Below are 13,991 nucleotides of genomic sequence, written 5' to 3' on the forward strand. Positions count from 1 at the left end.
TATACACACATAAAGATTAGAGAGAGAGAGAGAGAGAGAGAGACAGACAGACAGGTAATAGGTAGGTAGGTAGATAGATAGATAGATAGATAGATAGATAGATAGATAGATAGATAAAGAATGAAGAGATTGATATGCAAATATAAGAAAATAGGGGTTTCAGGTATATTAAGGATTTCCGCTGATCTGATGAAAATCAAACTCTTTTGCATGTACCAGCTATAAAACAAGAGTTATACAGTTTCAGTGATTCAACATAAAAGTCAGTATTCACATTTGCATTTGAAGTACATTCCTATTTTTCTTGGTTAGAGAGCACTAAATGCCAACAGAAGAGCATGGAAATTTGAGTGACTACTCAAGAAAAAAAAGTATTTTCCCATTATGGCTTTGCAATTCTTTCCCTGCATTTTTATTTTGTGTTGGGCTCTTTATTTAGTTTGCCAATTCTGGTGGCAGAAAAGAGATATGAGAGTATTATAAGGAGCTAAATAATCAACCCAGAGGCAATGGCATGGAATCTGGCATCTGTGTTACATAACAGAGGAGAAGGGAAGGAAAGAATATAGGATTAGCACAGAGAGGTCAAACTGCAATATAACCTAAGGATTCTTCATCCAGGTCCAAAGGATATCTCAGTCTCTCTCCGCCACTCATCGGATATGATGGCCCCTGGAAAACATGTGGCTTCCCACAGGAGCCAGAGAAGGGAGGACTCTGACAGCTACAGCTGTGTGCTTCTGTATATGTCCTGTTCAACAGAGGCTATACTAATGCAACATCTCTGTGTTCACCACAGCCCTGTGCTACTCCACACTGAAGGCTAGCAGAGTCGCTTCAGCCAAAGGATGTGAAAAGTTGTTCTTCTCCACCCATTGATTCGAGAATCCATACAGCACTTGTAACAAATCCATTGTGAAGTCAGTAATCATGTCAGAGGCTGGAGTATTGAAAAGCATGTAGTCACCCTCAACAGCCCAGACAATGAGCGTAAACTACCCAGACAACTGGATGACTTTAATTTGAATTAAAATATTACAGAAAGTCTTGAAAATAAACTCAAAAGGAGACCAAGAGAGGGTAAAATAGGTACTAAAGAAAGATGGAAGGTAGGCAGAAGGACACACGGGATGCAAAAAGAGGAAGAGGTTGGGGACATCACACAGGGAAATTTGCGATAGCAGACAGCTGGGGAGATGAATGGGGCTAAGAATCGCTGAAACATGTCATATGCAATAATGGTATCAATATCTTGTATGCTAATTTAAATGTTTTAATAAAAACAAATCTCTATAAAATAAAGCAATAACAAAAATGTTGTGATTCTTTTTACCATCCAAAAAAACTTCTAGTCTGGTACTAAAATGTCTACTATTAGATATCTAAGTGAAGAATGATTTAACAGATACAGCCTCATTATCAAAATAGTTAAGATATCCATCACTCAGGATTCTGAATAGAACACTATTGACTTTGGAGCAGCTGGGTAATTCCTTAAGGGATTTGTTCTGTGCAGTAGGATGCTTAACAGCACCTCCAACTTCTGCACCAAATGTCTCTAGACATTGCTATTAAGCTTGAAAGCAAAATGAGCCTCACTGACAAGTGATCTAATCATCAAGTTTTCCAGTCCCTCTGCAGCGCATTCAAATCCCTCCTTGGGTCTCAGTCCCCCTATCGTTCATAATTGACGCCAGCACTTTCCCCCTGCACTGTAGCTCAAAGCTCCTAACTGCTGCTTCTGAATTCACACTTGGCTGCCTCTCGTACATCCTGCAAACAGTGCCAGAGTTACCTTCCTGGAACACAAACCCGATCCTGCCATTTCAAATGCTTTAGCTTGACTCATGCGATCCTGAGAGTTGGCCCTTCTCGTCATGTTCCTTTCTGTCCACTGCTGGATACTTGACGTCAGCCACACTGAACTTCTTTCTGCCTCTTTCAACACACTCCCTGGGTTTTATGCACGTCTCATCATTATTTTTTCTGTTATTCTCCTCTAAGCCCCTCTCAGAGGAGACAATGAAGAGGGAAGGATAAAAGAAAGTAGGGAGGGAAGAGAAGGGGGAGGATGAGAGAAAGGGATGGAGGGGGAAGAGGGAGTAACTTGAAGATAGAAAGGATGACTGGAATGTAAGGAAGTGAAATGCTTTCAGAGAGAGGAAGATGACTGGTGGCTTAGCTCCAACAGGGGGCACGAGTGGGGTGAGCTAAAGCAGGGATATGAAGCATCAAACAGGCTCTAAAGGGAGAGAAGGAATTAGCAGGACCAGGTGCTGGAGGGAAGGTGGCAATGTGGAAGCACAAAGTCGAGAGATGGTAAACTATCTTAGCATTAGAAACCACAGTCCCTTCTGGTCACTAAATCATTTGGGGGAACTTAGTAACAATGTGATGTCTGTGGTGATTTTTTTTTCCCCTTTGGAAAATTTTTTCTTGTTTTCCACTTGTTGATTTTCTGAACTGAATTGACTCCTCGCAATAGTGAAACTTTGGGTATGAAAATCAAAGACGTGATCTTCATGTCTGGACGTGTGCCTTAGCCAGAGGTAAAATGTTTAATAGCTACATCCATCTTTCAAAGCACTCCAGTGATCGTGATGCTCAGGAAGATGGATTATGTCACTCAAAAGGAAGTGGACCAAATCACAAACGACAAAAAATAAAATGAAAAGAAATAATATGGTCATCTTCACCTCTTTAAAAAAGGAAAGAAATGACTGCAGAGCTCTTTAGATGGTGGAAGCTCATGTTGTAAGATTTAAGAGCCAGTGGTGATCTTACAGAAATTGAATTGTAACAGGAGCATACATGCATCTGGATTTTTGTTGTGATAACAGGAGTCAGGAAAGCAAAACTCTCATTCCAGAGTCATAGCACAGGAAAACATTTATTGAGGAAAGTTCTTGATCTCTCAGGCTCTCAATTTCTTCAACTATAAATCAAGCATTTTTGTAAGCATGACTCACAAAAGTCAGAATGATGAGTCTCACGGCATCTCAGTCCTTGAGGGTTTGATATGGTTTGTTCATAAAAATGTAGAAACAAAACATAGCGAGCATCATCACTTTGTTTAAAAAACCAAAACTGCCTTTTTAAAGATAATTTGACTCAACGGGTCAGCACACTGACTCTCTCGATCTCGTCATTGCTCTAACACTGCCCTAGCTACTACACAATTGTTGCTCATGCTTGGCTTGATAAAGGGCTGTCTAGGTTGATGAAGCTATCTGCTGATAGCTCAAGAACTGACACACTGGGGCATTACAGCCTACTAGTCAAAATCACTGTCATGTACCATCATGAATCTTGTAATGTGGAGGAAATGACTTTATGAAAACTATTTGAAAGCTAGACAACAAGCCACACATAAAAGAAGCTCATTTAAGAAAAGCCCAACTTTTCTTAAAAGACTTTTAAAAAGCTGCAAAACTCTAAAGAACTCCAGACATTTCTTTCAACTAAGTTGATTTGGACCCAGAAAAATCTAGGCAAAAACAAGTCTCAGACATATGATGCTGTTTTGTTTGGAAATATAATCAAATTTTTTTCTTTTCCAGTATTCAATCAAGTTGTCAATGTATGCAGATAATTCATGCAATTGCACTTTAAATGTGATTCTTACATGGATAATGTATTTAAATAAAAATAATGCATATTAGTAAATAGATGACATAAATAAATAATAATGGCTGCTTCCATGGACTATAGAATTTTAAAATCTGAAATTTGCAAAGTACAAGTCCAGAACTGAAATAAGATTTTTAAATGACTTGGATCAAATTATAACATTATTTGTAACAGCAGAACCCTGAAAAAAATAAAATCCTATTAAGAAAAAATGCATTGAATAATTGTGGGCACAAGCATATGACAGAATTTTAAGCAACTGTTTTACAGTGAGTTATAGCCATGTTTGTTGACATGGAACAATCTCAAGAATAAGTATAAGGGGGCATCAGAACCCACTCCTTATGACCTTGTATCCAAATGACCCTGTTTATGTAAATAACATGAATGTGCATTTGTGTCAGTTAAAGGTTGAGGGAGCTTTTGGTTTTAATTTTGAGACTAAACTAAAAAAAATCATTGCTGGTCTTAATTTTTAGGCAGTGAAATTGAGTCAGGAAGTAAGGAAGAAAAAATAGTTTATATATTTTCAATATGTTTGAGCTACAATCTGAATGCAAGATTTGTTTTCTTTTATTTTTTTTCATGGTTTATTTTTTTATTTAAAAATTTCCATCTCCTCCCCTCCTCCTCCCCCTTCCCTCCCTTCCCCTCTACCCATACCCCCCCTCCCTCCCTCTCCAGGCCAAGGAGCCATCAGGGCTCCCTACTCTATGTTAAGTCCAAGGTCATCCCAACTCCCCCCAGGTCCAGGAAGGTGATCAACCAAGCTGACAAGGCTCCCACAGAGCCCGTCCATGCAGAAGAATCGAAGCCCAGCGCCATTGTCCTTGGCTTCTCAGTCAGCTTCCACCGTCGGCCACATTCAGAGAGTCCGGTTTGGTCGCATGTTCCATCAGTCCTATTCCAACTGGAGTTGGTGATCTCCCGTTAGTTCTGTCCCACCATCTCCATGGGTGAATGCACCCCTTACGGTCCTGACTTTCTTTCTCATGTTCTCCCTCCTTCTGCTCCTCATCAGGACCTTGGGAGCTCAGTCCAGTGCTCCAAAAGATATTTTGTTTTGAGATGTATTTGTTAAATAGAAAATCAAAGAGCAATTGTCCCATAGACACTGATTTTCTATTGGGCAGATTGCCCTGGCTTGCTCTCTTATTCTCAGCTCCAGTTCTCATGGCAGCTTCTTGGTTTGTGACATTTAGATTGCCAGGCTGGCTACATCAGCACACTTTCTCCTCTGCCTTTATTCTGCTCAAGTAGTCTTCTCTTGGCCTCTGCTGTTGACCCCAGTACTCCGCCTGGGCTGCCGGCCACAGTCTGCCTTTCTGACTTCTGACTAAACTCTTGGCAGGTGGGGGTGGGTTAAAGAAGAGCAGACACTGGTACAGGTTGAAACATCTTTCTCCTTTATTTCTGCCAAGTTCTTTCCATCCTTTAACGTTTCACTCCAAGGACAACTTCTTTAGAAAGCCTGCCCTGAACTTCTAGGCCTGAATTTGTCTCTATAAAAATCTTAATTTAAATCTCTATTGACCAAAGTTAATATAACTTTTTTTCATGAACTACATCAGAAGCTGGGAGCCTGTCTGTGAATGGGTGGCTTGTCTTTTTTGGTAGGGTGCTAAATCCCCTGACTACCACCAAAGGTCATCAAATGTCATATAACTTTTATAATATAGATATTTTTATTTGTAGTTCAGTTAACTGTGCGTGAGTCTACCATGAAATAGCCAATGTATCTTTAGTTTTAGAAGCTTCTAGTACAGAGTCATATCTTCAATGAATATAAAATAATCATCAATGGAATTGGTTTTAAATTAATTATAACCTAAAAAGTATAACCTAAAAAAAAATACAAGGCTTTCAGCCTTTGGTGGTAGTCAGGGATTTAACACCATGCCAAATAAGACAAGCCAGCCATTTACTGATGGTCTTCCAAACTTCTGATGTAGGCCATTAAGTGTCTATGAACTCTGACTCATTTGTTCTTTTGTAGCCCATTTTGTGAGAATCGCAAGACTCAACATGAGACAATGTGGTTGACAGAGAATCTTAGGATTGCCACCAAAAGCACTATAGACAGCCTTGTGAGAACACAGGTTCATCATGAAGATTCAACTACCCAGAATGCTACAGCATAAGTCCTCCTTATAAAGAAATGAACCCACTTCCAGAACTTTCGTCTTATGGAACTAATAGAAGTTTCCAATTATAAGAAGGTACACAAAAGAATTCCTTTTTAGTTTTACAGCCTCCTCACATTCAGAATATAGAAGGAAGAAAATCAAACTCAATATAAAATTATTTTGAAAAAAAGTCCATAATTAGGAGACATAACCAACAAACCATAATGGTGGCAAATATAAACACCCTGCATTGTATCTGTTGGCAGAAGGATATAAATATCTTCATTTATGATATCAAGTAACGTTATTAGTACAAACACTTCCTTGTACTGACCAGAAGGTATGTCAGAGAAGAGAAATGCAAGTCCATTTGAACAAAAGTCAGGAAGAAGCAATTGCGTGCATAGCACAAGTGTTAGTTCATAAACACATGAAGTGAGCTAGTAGGACACGAAGTGTAGTGAGCACCATGCCTCTTGAGGAAAGACAGACAAGCAAGTGAAAATGGAAGAGTCACCTGCTCCATGCCGCTGCTTTTCTTAAACCGCAACCCGGCCCCAGCACCACAGCCAAAACACGTGAACCCCCAAGATTTGAATTCTAGGTTTGACACTCCCCAGTCTCAATACCTAACAAACAGAAGGGATTTCAAGGATTTTTTTTTGTTTGAAATTCCATAGTTTCCCTCCTATGAGGAGATAGATTTTAACCCTATCCAAGCTTGACTTCGGTAATGGTGTGTCCACAAGCCCTATTATAGACCGAATAACTCTACTTCAATCATGGGCATAGTTTTCCTTATTCCTATGCTGCGGACTTGAAGATATACTGCACACTACAGTCTCTTGTCATTATGTTTCTCATTTATGGATTATGAATTATAAATGTAATTGCTCCTATTCTAAAATCTTTTTTTTACTCACAGCTTTCTTTTTTAAAAATATTTTTTCCTCATTTTTTTATTAAAAATTTCCATCTCCTCCCCTCCTTCTCTCCCTTCCCTCCCCTCCCTTCCACCCATACCCCCACTCCCTCCCTCTCCAGGCCAAAGAGCCATCAGGGTTCCCTTCACTATGTTAAGTCCAAGGTCCTCCCAATGGTGATGGGCTTGGACTCTACAGCATGGACGGGCTCTGTGTGAGCCTTGTCAGTTTGGTTGCTATTCTAAAATCTTAATGATTAATACTTACCCTAATTAAGATTTTGCATTAATATATTATATCTAAGAAAAATAAACTTATAAAGATCATCTTATATTTTCCTAGAGCCAACTCAGGTTATGCTAACTTAATCTTCTTGGGTATGCATTTAGCAATTCTTTAAAATCCCTAGAAAACTGATTTCTTTACGAAAATACCATGGAAAAAATCCTCTTCTAATTAAAAAATCAAAACAATCCTCATGTTATTCTATATAAGAGGAGTTTATGTGTTTCACACTAAAAATAAGTGCAATATGAAAGTTGGAAAATGTTTCACACTCTTCTACATTTTGTAGAGATACTCATGAAAACAAATGTCTGGATTAGATTTTGCGCAACACATTCAAAAACTCCTAAGTATCCTAACATATATTAACTATTAGAGAAGAGACCAATTTCCAGGACTCTATTGCACTGTAGTATGATAACTTGCAAAGAAAAAAGACACATGAGCAGTCAAACACACATGTGAACGAGATGAGGTCATCCTTAACAAATCAAGAAGAAAGATCCACTTACCTGGTGACTGCCCTGGTGCAGATGGTAACAAGAAAACAGCCAGCCACAATCATCCAGCCCCAGCCTCCATCTGGAGGAGATGCTGAGCCAACTCTAGTTATCTTTGCCATGGTTTCAATTCTGGTTTTCTTCTCTTTCCAAGTTACTTCAGCAGTAAGTTATGATCTTGAAAGTATGCTACCCGATAACTTCTAGTAGCTATTCCAAGTTGGTACAGGATGCTGCCTGGCACAGGGGTTATTGGCCATCTAAAGTGGAAACAAGGACATGCTTTTATTCTAGTGCCATGCCCAAAGGTGCATTTTTTTCATTTGATAATTCCATATTACTCTCCTATTAATATGATTACTTACAACTATGAATACTGAGACATGGTAAAGACCATTATCTGTCCTTTAAAAAAATTCTTTAAATGTAAAAATGTTTATTTACAATCCTTGAAAAGTTACCATTCCTTCAGAACTGGTACAAAAATCCCAAGAAAGCTGACAGTAGCTTATGATATACACATATATATATATGTATATATATATATACACACACATACATACATATATATATTATGTAATATAAACATTAAAAAGCATTAACACAAATAATATTAATATAGAGTACCTTAAAATTATACCTTAAAATACTATGACACACCTACAATTTAAATTCTAAGATAGGTATAAATACTAGCATAACCTAATATATACTTACATATCAAAGTATTATATTTATTTCTGAGATAAAAACAACAAAATCATAGATGTATAGCAGTTTAAATATTGAAAGAGCCACATAATTTTTTCGTGTACAACAAGAAGTTTACTCTTTCTATCTAGACATTCCTGTACTGTTGAGAACATACACCATCGCTGCTAAAAAGAAGGGAAAATAGCAAGGGAGAAAGACTACAGTGTGCTTGCTACAATGATACTCAGTCCTCAGCTGAACCAAGGAAGGAGGCTAGGAAGCATTCCACAGTCCTGGCCTTTTCTATGGATTCAGACACAGGGCAAAGAAAATGTGCATGTCACAGTCATCTTTTTATTGTATTGGGCTATACATTTTTATCTGCTCCCCTCCCTTCCTCCTCTCTTCCCTTCTACCCTTTCTCGTGGCCCCCAAGCTCCCAGTTTACTCAGGAGATCTTGGAAAAGCCATCTTCTAAAAAACAAACACAATAGTATAAATCTGAACAAATGGAAACAATAATCAATACTGTGCCATAGAGACAACATGATAAACTGAGTTCTGTGAGTCAAAGCTAACCTGGATGGCCACAGGGCAAGGATGACCACGGCGTGAGAACTATTCTCACCAGGATGAAGGTGGCAACACAACACTTCTGAGAGCATTCAGCCCCAACCCAGTTCTCCCCAAAGGCACAATTCTCAGAAAGAATGCTTCTCTCCCCCTTTCACAATGGTGAAGCTTCTCCTCGGAGGAGACTCCCAGATGCTGCAGTAGCTGAATGCATATGGCAGAGTGGGTATCTGGGGCAGACTTTGGATGATACAGCTAGATACCGGCCCTGGAGATGGATTAAAGAGCTCAATATTAATCTGACCACACTGAACCTGATAGAAGAGAAAGTGGGAAGTAGTCTACAACACATGGGCACAGGAGACCACTTCCTACGTAGAACCCCAGTAGCACAGACAATAAGAGCAACAATGAATAAATGGGACCTCCTGAAACTGAGAAGCTTCTGTAAAGCAAAGGACACTGTCATTAAGACAAAAGGGCAACCTACTGATTGGGAGAAGGTCTTCACCAACCCCGCATCAGACAAAGGTCTGATCTCCAAAATATATAAAGAACTCAAATTTACCAGCATTTCTGTCAAGAAGATGTCCACCCAATGCTAAAGCATGACAAAGGAAGCGAGAAGGAGACCCTGCAATGCTAGAATTATGGTTGGTCATGAAACAACATTCAAGTTTCTCTCAAAACAGGTCAATCAATAGATGTGTCTTCCCAAAGAAATGCACAGGTTCCACACAGCGAACCTCGCTGCCTGGAGACTTTGAAGTAGCCAACAGTTCCCATCATATTAACTTGAGCATCCTTGTAAATGATTAACCCATCTGGTATTTGTCAAAAACAGCAAGGAAATCTTTTACTGACTCACCAGTATGTCTAAAACTGTAAGCAAAGAAAGCACTCCCATCATTTTACTAACTTCCTTTTACTAACAATTCCCTAATTTATTGTGTTTTTACATCAATCACTAAAACATAATTGTGAGCTATATCTTATTCTGGCTTCAGAAAGATTTCCTCAATCAAAAACTCTGTATTAGAATGTCCTTCTAAAACTATCCTTTTGAGTACAAATTGGAATTCATTCCCAATTCCTATTATCCTCGCGGTGCTTGAAAGAATTTAATCATTTGCAAAGAGTTGCTAACACTCTGCAACTTTGCTATAAAGCTCTTCACTTTGGCAGGGGTGCATCTCTTTCCTGCTACCCTGGGTGGAGTTTTCTAAAGTGACCTCTTGTATCTGTAGAAAATGCACAAATTCACACATCAGCAGCCAGCTAAAGGAAACTGGAATCTCTGTTTGGAAAGCTCTGAACAGTCACTTTCCATTGCATCCCTTCCCCATGTCTCCTATCCCCAGTGTCTTCCCTGTGAGCAGTATGTTTCCTCTATAAGCTGGTGTGCAGCCATAACAGAGGAAAAAGGCTATGGTGGAAAGTTGCCGAGAGAGATCGCAATGACTGTGTCTAAGTGGCCCTCTTCAGTGGCATGACCCCGTCTGAATCCTTCCTCTCTGCCACCATTTCCTGACTTAGAAAAACAGGACACTGAACTACTGAGACCTAGTCTCTCTAATTCAGGGGGCCAGGTGTGGTCAGTCAGCTTTTTGTCTCTGTGGCAAATGAGAAAAACAAGTTTAATGAAGAAAAGTTGATGACGGTTCATGGTTTTAGGTCACGGTCGGCTAGTTTCATTGCTTAAAAGTCAGAGCCTCCTGTGAAGCAGAACAGTATGGCAGGAAGGGGGTAGCAGAATAAAATGACCAATCTCATGTTGCCCAGGGAGGAAGGGTGGGAGAAAAGAGAGAGACAGATATGCAGAGAGAGATCAAAACCACTACTGACTGGAGACCAAGTCCTAAACATATAAGCCTCTCTGATGGATACTTCATAGCTGATCCAGAACCCTGAACTAAGTACATCCTTATTATATAAGTCTCCTGGTAGAGTGAGCACTGACCGTAAACTCTAATTGGCTTTAGTCTCTGTTAGTGTTTACGAAATATAAAATTTGTCAGCCTGACTCTTTTTTGAGCACTCATGAAGTATTCCAGTTATACAGGAAATATTTTTGAAATAACTCATAATTAACTGCCCTTTTTTCAATGGTCCTTTTCTATCATTAGGAATAAGCCAGAAGCATATCGACATATAGATAGAAGGAATGAGAAGATAAGCCCTGTCTAGAATAATTATAGCTCCAGGCAAAGAACCATGGACCATGTTTGGGGACAACTGCCACCATGGAGAAAGGCAAGGTAGCCACAGAGTTCAAGGGGTGAGATTTCTAAAATGAGGACTGGCAAAATGCCCATATTTCTCTGCGTGCCACAGGGATGTGATGAGGTGGAGAGAGAATTACACATTAACTTGGAAGGGAGGCTGTAATGAGAAGGTCATGGGGTTACCACCTGTGATGGGTTTACACAGAAAGAAATGAAGACGGCATCTCTGCATTGTCCCTCAAATCCATGACCTGGATCTTCACCTGTATTCTCAATGGTGACACAGACAGTAAACAGGTGACACACGTCAAGGCCATGGCAAAGTGACTCTGTGTTAAACACACTGAGTCAACTGGGAGTCATGTTTGATCCTGAATGACTCCCATAAGGAAGACCGGGAATGTATCTATGTTCTGGCTGAGTACAAACCAGATTCCCCTAGCAACAGATGCCAACACCTAGACACCAGCAAGATGAATCATTTTATAATGAGGTGTAAGAGACCCAAAGTTTGCTAGGTGACCAATGATAAAACATCTCTGCCCAGGCTTGTGAGAACTTAAACAACCGGGAACCTGACAAATGCCACCTCCACCATTATTATGACTGTACGCATGCTGCCTCCTAAACCAGACACTCAAGAGAGGAGAGACACAACCCTTCCAAGGAGCCACGCCTTAGACAGGGATGAATAATACACCAAAGGCCACGTGTGTGCAAGTAGATCAAACCCTTAAAAATGATTAAAAACTTTTAAAACTAAGAGATTTTTTACATATACTAAAACATACTTGCTAAAGATTTATTATTGATAAATGTGTACATGTGTGTATTGTATGTATGAGTACAGTGCTTATAAAGGCCAGAAGAGGACATCAGATCCCCTGGAAGTGGAGTTACAGGCAGATGTGAGCCACCATCCTCTCCAGCATAAGCTGTCATCGGTGTTTTTGATCTTAGCCATTCTGAGATCCACAGCTAAGCACTGGGCTGAACTGCCAGAGTCCAGTCGAAGAGATGAGGAGGAATTATCTGAGCAAATGGGAATCAAGATCATGACGGGAAACATACAGAGACAGCTGACCCAAGCTAATGGGAGCTCACTGACTCTGGACTGATAGCTGGGGAACCTGTATAGAACCTGACTAGGCCCTCTGAATGTGGGTGACAGTTGTGTGGCTTGGGCAGTCTGTGAGGCCACTGGCAGTGGGACCTAGTGCATGAACTGGCTCTTTGGAGCCCATTTCCTATGGAGGAATGCCTTGCTCAGCCTCAATACAGGGGGGAGGGGTTTGGTCCTGCCTCAACTTGATATGCCTTTATTGACTTTGTTGACTCCCCAGGGGAGGCCTTACCCTTTCTGAGGAGTGGATGGCTAGTTGGATGGAGAGCAGGTGGGGGAGGCAGGAGGAGGGGAGGGAAGGAGAACTGTGGTTGCTATGGAAAATGAAAAAGTAACTCCTAAATTAAAAAAAATTAATAAAAAAAGAATTTCATTCATATTGGGTTTCTTTAGTTCAAGGGCTCAAACTTGGACAGTATCCATGCTAAGCATGTGTTCTACAACTGAGCCACACCTCTAGAACCTTCTGACAATGCTTTGAGCTTTGTTTTGAGCTTCATTCTGTCTGTGTTGTCCATAGCTGGTTCTATTTTGTTGCTTCTTAATGTCAGTACTATGGACCCCTTACAGTGTTTATTCATTCACTATGATGGGCACTAATGCTGGTTGCAGTTTTAGATCATTATAAATGTGTACAAGTGTTTTGTGAACATGTGTTTTATTTTCTGTAGTAAATCTCTAGGAATGAAATTGCTGAGTCTTACATGAGGATATACCTAAACTTAAGAAGAAACTGCCAAACTATTAGAGATGGTTTGTGATACTGTCAACAGCATACTGCCTTCCAACTACCTCTCAGTCTCAGTGATACTTGGTACTGAGATATGATTATTTCAGCTATTCTAGTGTGCGGCTAATCTCATTTTAGTTCTGATTTGTACTTCCCCCATGACTAAGGCTATTAACTACTTTTCACTTTTCACATTATAATTAACTCTTCATAAATCTCACTGTATGAAGCAATTATTGAAACACTAAGATCTCATTTTGCTGGTATATAACAATTATTTATTATAGATATAAATTCATGTATTGCAAATATTTCCCCATACTTTATGAATTTTTCATCCCTTAACACTATATTTTGAAAAGCAAAGGTTATTAATTTCAATTAATTGTAATTTATTATTATTAATTTTATACTTAATTCTATTTTTATGTCAATGACAAACAATTAAAAGTTGGAGAATAGGGAATGTAGAGAGGGCTCAGGGATTAAGAATACCAGCTGCTCTTCCAGAGGACCTGGGTTTTATCTCTAGAATTCACATGAAGACTCATAACCATCTGTAACACCAGTTCTAGGGAATCTAGCCTAATCTGGACATGGAAGCATCAGGCACACACATGGAATAGAGACATACATGAAGACAAAATGCTCACACACATATAATAACAATAATAGTAATTATCTAAAAGTTGGGGTTAAAATACTACTTTATAAAGGATGGAGAATTAAAAATGCTTATGAATTAATTTACTGTAATATGTATATACATCTTATTTAAAGACTAAAAATTACAAACAGCACTCAGAGAAATTTAAGGAAGCCTGAGAGACAGAGGACTAGAAAAGCCATGGTTACTGCTTACAGACTTGGAGAGTAGCATCACTTCCCAAATTGACCAATTCCAATGAAACCACAACCAAATGCCAATAGTCTCTTTTTTATAGGGAATGACAAGCAGATTCTAAAATGTGTAAAAAAAAAAATACAAAAGATCTATAAAAGTCTAAAGGATTTTTAAGAGAAAGAACAGAGGCTGGAGGGTTGACTTTGTGGATAACAGTGATTGCTGCTATTGCAGAGGACCTGAGTTCAGGTCCCAGCACCCACATGAGAAGTGCTGGCTCCCACAAAGAGTCCTAACTCAAAATGGTCGATAACTGCAGTACCAAGGGATCTGGCATCC

The 13,991-nt window shown here is 39.4% G+C and overlaps 1 protein-coding gene across 3 annotated transcripts in view; it reads right to left on the reverse strand.

The window, feature by feature from the left end:
- The window catches only part of Slc16a12 (solute carrier family 16 member 12), a 79,668-nt gene that overhangs the window by 14,854 nt on the left and 50,823 nt on the right, over positions 1–13,991 (reverse strand). For 2 of the 3 annotated variants that reach the window (XM_038330783.1, XM_038330792.1), the window contains one exon: positions 7,477–7,724. In XM_038330783.1, the coding sequence (XP_038186711.1) occupies positions 7,477–7,586 (110 nt within the window). In that variant the 5' untranslated portion in view covers positions 7,587–7,724. Of the gene's footprint in view, positions 1–7,476; positions 7,725–8,736; positions 8,999–13,991 lie in introns of all 3 variants that reach the window. The other variant, XM_038330800.1, reaches the window with a different exon arrangement.

Source organism: Arvicola amphibius, chromosome 1 (genome assembly GCF_903992535.2).
Source record: "Arvicola amphibius chromosome 1, mArvAmp1.2, whole genome shotgun sequence".
NCBI lineage: Eukaryota > Metazoa > Chordata > Mammalia > Rodentia > Cricetidae > Arvicola > Arvicola amphibius.